This window comes from Dipodomys ordii, unplaced genomic scaffold (genome assembly GCF_000151885.1).
Source record: "Dipodomys ordii isolate 6190 unplaced genomic scaffold, Dord_2.0 Scaffold44, whole genome shotgun sequence".
Classification (NCBI taxonomy): domain Eukaryota; kingdom Metazoa; phylum Chordata; class Mammalia; order Rodentia; family Heteromyidae; genus Dipodomys; species Dipodomys ordii.
Window position 1 is genome coordinate 3,107,507 of NW_012267260.1, and position 6,924 is coordinate 3,114,430.

At 42.6% G+C, this 6,924-nt stretch overlaps 1 protein-coding gene across 1 annotated transcript in view; it reads right to left on the reverse strand.

Moving 5' to 3' along the window:
- The window catches only part of Efhc1 (EF-hand domain (C-terminal) containing 1), a gene marked incomplete at its 5' end in the record, with an annotated part of 34,880 nt that overhangs the window by 6,208 nt on the left and 21,748 nt on the right, over positions 1-6,924 (reverse strand). The window contains 2 exons of the mRNA XM_013019202.1: positions 3,279-3,471; positions 4,511-4,660. Coding sequence (XP_012874656.1) covers positions 3,279-3,471; positions 4,511-4,660 — 343 coding nt within the window. The remainder of the gene's footprint in view (positions 1-3,278; positions 3,472-4,510; positions 4,661-6,924) is intronic.

Here is a 6,924-nt window from a genome sequence, read left to right on the forward strand (position 1 = left end):
CAAGGTGAGCGCTTTACCACTTGAGCTACAGCGCCACTTCCGGTTTTCTGGTGGTTTATTGGAGATAGGAGTCTCACGGTCTCTCCTGCCTGGGCTGGCTTTGAACTGCGATCCTCAGATCTCAGCCTCCTGAGTAGCTAGGATTACAGGCGTGAGCCACCAGCGCCCGGCTACATTATTTCTTTGTGGCAAAACATTTAAAATCCTTTGATCTCGCTTTGTGAAATACATAATGCATAATTGTTTCCTGTCAAGTGTAAGAGTGTACCAGAACTTATTTCTACCTAATTCCAAGCTGGCACTCACCTCTAATTCATGGACATGCGGTGTTTCACACCTCCCATGTTTTATCATCTTCACTGTACAGATCTCTCACTTCTTTCATTAAACTTAGTACTAGCTATTTTAATTTTTGTATTTGATTTCTCATTCAGATAATTAGCTGTTAGCATACAGCAATGCAACTGATTGCTGTATATTTATCTTGTATTTTGCAACTTTGCTGAATTCATTGACCAGGGTTTTTCTCTGTCTTCTTGGCAGTTCTAGGGACTAAAACCAGGGCCTTTTACATGACAGGTAAGCACTCTCCCAGTGCAGCCGTGCTCCTGACTCTCATTTATTCATTTTTTAGTGTGTTGTGGTTTTTTTTTGTTGTTGTTTTTGGGGTCCGGTTGTGGGGCCTGAACTCTGGGCGCTGTCCCTCAGCTCTTTAGCTCAAGGCTAGCGCTCTACCACTTGAGCCACAGCGCCACTTCCAGCTTTTTTCTTTTTGCTTATGTGGTGCTGAGGAATCGAATCCAGGGCCTCATGTATGCAAGGCAAGCGCTCTACCACTGAGCCAGCTTCCCAGCTGTTGTGTTTTTTTTGATGCTATGGGGGGGGGCATTGCTATATATAAGAGCATGTCATCTGAAAGCGATGACTATTGGACTTTCTTTTTAAGAACCTTTCATTTCTTTATTTTGCCTGAAATAGACCTTCCATGACTGCAAAAATGGATAGCATTGTCTTGTATCAGTTCTTTAAAGAGAAAGCTTTCAGCTTTTTCCCATTCAGTATAATGTTAGCTAGGGTCTTATTATAAATTACCTGTTAGGTGGAGATACATTCCTTAAGTACCTTATTTGTTTAGTGTCTTTCTTATAAAGGGATGTTGAATCTAATGACAGGCCTTTGAGATGAATGTGTGATTCTTGTCCTTCATTCTGCTGCTGCTGTGGTGTATCTCTTTCCTTGATTTCTATGTTTTGAACCATTCTCCTATTCCTAGGATGAATCCACTTGTCTTTGTAAATAATGGTTTTAGTGTGATATTGGATTCAATCTGCTAGTTTTTGTCAATCATGAGGCTTGAACTTGGGGCCAGGGTGTTGTCCCTGAGTTCTTTTGCTCAAGGATAGTGCTCTACCACCATGAGCCACAGCTCAAAGTTTTTGAGCGGTTACTTGGAGATAAGAGTCTCATAGACTTTTCTTCCCTGGGCTGGCTTCCAGCGGCGATCCTTAGATCTCAGCCTCCTGAGTAGCTAGGATTACAGGTGTGAGCTACCAGTGCTTGGTTCTATGTTCATCAAAGGTATTGGCCTATGGCTTTCATTTTTGGCTTTGTCCTTGTCGTGGTATCAGGAAAGGTAATGATTAGCATAATAGAATATGTTGAAGAATCTCTTCCTCTTCACTTTCTTTTTGAATAATTTAGCAAGAATTATTTTTTATTTTTCTAGTGGTACTGAGGATTAAACTGAAGACACTGCACTTGTGAGGGAAACATTCTACCATTTGAGCAATGTCTCCAGATCCTTTTGATTTTTGTTTGCTTCTCAGGCTTTCTTTATGCAGGCCAGTCTCAGACCTCAATCATCCGACCTCCATTTCCAGTCAGCTGGGGCCCAAGATGTGTACTATGATCAGGCCCAGCTTGTTAAGATAAAGACTTGGTTGGGGATGTGGCTTAGTGGTAGTGGGCTTGCCTAGCATACATGAAGCCCTGAATTTGATTCCTCAGTACCATATAAACAGAAAAGGACTGAAGTGGTGCTATGGTTCAAGTGGTAGAGTGTGAAAGAAGCTCAGGGACAGTGCCCAGGCCCTGAGTTCAGGCCCGAGTACTGGCAAAAAGAAAAAAAAATATAAAGCCTCATTAAATTTTGTTCAGGCTGGCCTATCTCTATCTCTACCTATTACGCCTATCTCTACCTCCCAAGTATCTGGGATTATAAGAATGGATCACCCAGAGTGGCCTATTTATCAATGTTTGGTAAAACTTAGCAGTGAAGCTGGCTAGTTATGGAATATTCTTTAATAGAAGACTTTATTATTATTATTACTGATTCAAACTTGATCTTTGCTGTTAGTTCAAGTTTCCTGTGATTCACTTGTGGAAAGATGTGCGTAACAGGAAGTTGGTCCACTTCTTCTAAGTTATCCAATTTCTGACATTGAGTTGGTCATAGTAATGGCCAAGTCATTTATATCTCTGTGATATGCAATATAATGTCTCCCTTTTCTTCTCTGATCTTATTTGAATCTTCTTTCTTTTCTTAGTCTTGCTAAGCGCTTGGTAGTTTCACATTATGTAAATGCTACTGCATTGTCTCACTTATTTTTCTGTGTACGCAGACCTACCTGTATTTCTAAGATTTGCTTTGTGTACACCTTGTTTGCTGTTTCTAACTCCTGTATATTAATCAATACCTTTACCACATTATCCACTCTAACAGTAATAAAGCCTCCAACTCTTTGCCCACAATAAAATTGCAGTTTGAAAAAAATTAAGCATTGCAACAGCATGTGTGAGTCGGCTGGATTTGGTCTTTAGTCCAGCCAAATTGGGCTATAGCATCTTAATCTAGACAAACTGTGCTCAAAGGAGTTCTTCCGGTTCCCTCCAAAAGTTAAACTGCATAGAAACTAGCTATTTAGTAGACAGAGGTGGTGAGAAGCAAAGTCAGATTATCATACAGAAAGCCCTAGGCTACACCCTTAAGTGAAAACACGCTTGTTTGAAAGCACCTTTTAAACTAACTGTAGATTAGTAAATTGTCGGAATAGAAGCCAGATTCTACCTTTCTTTCAAGTCAGTTCCTGCTGCTGCCTTTGTGTCATTCTCCTCTCTAGCAGCTTGTCTGAGAGGTGTGCCTGGTCCAAGGCAGGTTTTAAAGAAGGGAAGTTGTATGAAAAGCACCTGAACATCACTGGAGACTCCCAAGGGCAAAGGTAACTTCCTTGAGATCCTCTAAACATCCCAAGCCGCAGGGATACTGGGAGGGAACATACTTGCGTCTTTCACCAGCACCTTGGGCATGCGTTGACGATTCATCAGGAGTGGGAAGGGATCTCTCCCGTCGTTCCGCTCATGCACCTCTCGGATCTCCACGGTGTCATCCATGAGATAGTAGTGAATGACATAGGTGCGACACTCACCAAACATGCTGTCGGTATCATCCCAGATGGCATAGAATCGAAGAACCTTGGTGGAATCCAAAGGAAGACTTAAGCCAGACTCCCAGAACCAGAGGGAACCTGGCCCACAAGCAAACGTTCACTAAAGATACCGAAACATCTGAGATTCTGTATCAGATACCAAAGCTGGAAAAAACAATGTAAGCTTTATAGGTTTGTGGTAAGAAAGAACTTACTTTGACCCAAAACATTAGTCACTCAATAGAAACTGAATTAGAAGGACAATGGAGTTCTTTATAAGGTAGTTCATGAGGATGAACAGAGATTCATGGTAAGTAATGGTGTATATTATAACCGGCATGGTTATATATAGTCTTTTTTTCTAGTTGTAGTAGGAAACATTCTCTAAATAGTATCATTATAATCTTTAAAAATGAAGTAGTAGTAGTAGTTATATGATTGAATAAAAATGTCTTTAGAAGGCCATGTTAGCATAAGGTGAAATTTTGTTGTTGGTCATGGGGCTTGAACTCTGGGCCTGGGCGCTGTCCCTGAGCTCTTCAGCTCAAGGCGAGCGCTCTACCACTTGAGCCACAGAGCCACTTCCAGTTTTCTGGTGGTTAACTGGAGTTAAGAATCTCACGGACTTTCCTTCCCAGGCTGGCTTTGAACCGTGATCCTCAATCTCACCCTCCTGAGTAGCTAGGATGACAGGCGGGAGCCACTGATACCTGGCATGAGGTGAAAATTTCTGAAGTAAAAGATGTTATCTTTCTAGGGGACAAAGAGCAGCAGAGATAGAGTAAAGGTGATCTCCATCTTCTCTTTTACCCTCCAGTAGGAAAGAAGATGCTAACTGTGTACACAACATCAGCTCGCAAGAGGGAGAATTAGGAAGGTTGGATCAGGGTTAGAAAATGTTTCCAACATTCTGTACACCAACATTAACATAACACCAAACAAGAAAGCAATTCAGTGTGTTTCTGTGAAGCCATTTTAACATTAGTAAATTATTAAAGACTTAAATGTAGACAGTGAAAAATATGTTTCAAACAGTTACCAGTGTAGCTCGTACACACCATGTGTCACTAGCCTGGCTCACGCACCTGTTTGTCGAAGGTTAGGAACTGTTTGAGCTGATCAAAGTCAGAAGGGGTGACGTACTTCCGCAGAGGCTGTTTCCGGAGTTCAATGTAAGGGTCCAGAGCCATCTTCTCTGGCGGATTTAATTCTATTCCTTGACTCTCCAAAAAATCCTAAATATTTCAAAATAAATATCCATTTTAAGGGCTTCTTTTCACTTTGGCTGCAGTGGGACTGGAACTCAGCCACTTTTCAAATAAGCTCTCGGGGTGTTGCCCAGGGCGGGCTGGGCTGCAGTTTCCCAGGAACCCCTCGCGTAGCGGGGGTGGGTGGTGGGCACACACTGCCAAGTGCCAGCTTATTGGTTAAGATAAGTCCTTGCAGCTGGGCATGGTGGCTCAAACTTGCAATACAAGCTCTATAGGAGGCAGAGGTCAGGGGATCAGGTCTGAGACCAGACGAGGCATAAAAGTTGGTGCGACTCCATCTCAACCACTGGCTAGATGCAGCGGAGCATGGCTGTGAGCCCTGCTATAAAGGAAATACAGTGACTGCACAGAGTGCATGCCTGTCAGTCCCAGTGGTCATCCCAGTGACACAGAGAAGCAAAGTAGGAGGACTCTACCTTGAGAAAAGGGCCCGCAGCCATGGTTCAAGTGGCAGGGCACATACCTGGCAAGTACAAGGCCATGAGTTCAATCCCTAGTTTTACCACCAAAACCAAAACAATCCCCACAAAATGCCCTGGAATTACCATTTTCTCTGGCCCTCAAGTAGTTGGGATTACAAGTGTGAACACTACCATCTTAGAGCTTATTACAGTACAGATAGATTGATGATATAAAAATACATTTACTAAGTTTTATGTCATTGCTCAAATTAGTCTTCGGTTTGCAGCTTCTTCATGTATGGAAATAGTATCTTCAAGTTAATACAGCTCTATAAGGCAGATAGTAATTTATAATTACGTTAAGCATTCTATGTGATAAAATTGCTAGATATGCTGGGCACTGGTAGCTCACCTCTGTAATCCTAGATTCACAGTAGGCTGAGATCTGAGGATCATGGTTTGAAGCAAACCCAGGCAGGAAAATCTATGTGACTGTTCTCTCCAATTTTTTTTTTTTTTTTAGTCAGTTGGGGTCTGAACTCTGGGCCTGGGCACTGTCCCTCAGCTCTTCAGCTCAAGGCTAGAGTTCTATCACTTGAGCCACAGTGCCACTTTGGGGGTTTTCTGCTTATGTGGTGCTGAGGAATCGAACCCAGGGCCTCTTGCATGCAAGGCAAGTGCTCTACCACTGAGCCAACTTCCCAGCCCTTGTTCTCTCCAATTTACCACCAAAAAGCCAGAAATGGAGCCCCAAAACCAACACACACACACACACACACACACACACACACACACATACACACACACACTGCTAGATCTGTTAAGGTAGCTGGAAAATATGATGGTAATAAGATGCAAATAAGAATTGGGTAATTGCTAGGCTTGCTTCAATACCGGAATCTAGCCAAATTTCAAACAACATGTAGTTCATGTTTGCTAGGGGAGCAAGCGCACAATGTCAGGGTAAGCTGAAGTCCTATTCCTAACTCCTAAACTCACTTAAGTTCTTCCCCTAACTGAAAAGAAAGCATGTCCACTGGCTACTTCATTTTTTTTTTTTTCGGTTATGGGGCTTGAATTTAGGTCCTACGCTCTATCCCTGAGAATTTTGCTCAAAGCTAGTGGCTCTACCACTTTGAGCCACAGTGCCTCTTCCGGTTTTCTGGTGATTAACTGGAGATAGATAGGAGTCTCTTGGACTTTCCTGCCTGGGTTTGGCTTTGAACTACGATCCTCAGCCTCCTGAGTAGCTAGGATTATAGGCGTGAGCCACTGGCGCAAGGCTCCATGCTGGCTATTTTAGACTAGGATGTTTCGGCATGAGAGGAAAGCTAAACCAAGTGCTCAGATCTCAGCAGAAAAATCCAAGGAAGGTATCCGCATTTGACCACATCTCCAAATTTATTTTGCTAATGACAAATTATTTTCAGAGTCACATTTTGTTTGGGGGGGTCAAACTAAGGGTTTTTAATTTGACTTTCTAGGCAAGTACTCTTAACACTCTGCCACACCTCTAGCCCTTTGGGGTTCAGTTGTTTTTCAGATAGGGTTTTACCAGGGCTGGCTCTGGACTACCACATGCCTACCTTTGCCTCCTTTCTCTCCTGACCAGGCATAGTGGGGCATTCCTGTAATCTCTGCTACAGTAAGTATAGAAACCGCTATTAAAACTTCTATTAAAACTATCCAGCCAGAGTTTATGACTAGCAACAAAATTTTTCCTTGAAAGGATTAGTATAATAGAATTATTGAAGCCAGGCACCTGTGGCTCACGCCTATAATCCTAGCTACTCAGGAGGCTGGGATCTGAGGATCATAGTTCAAAGC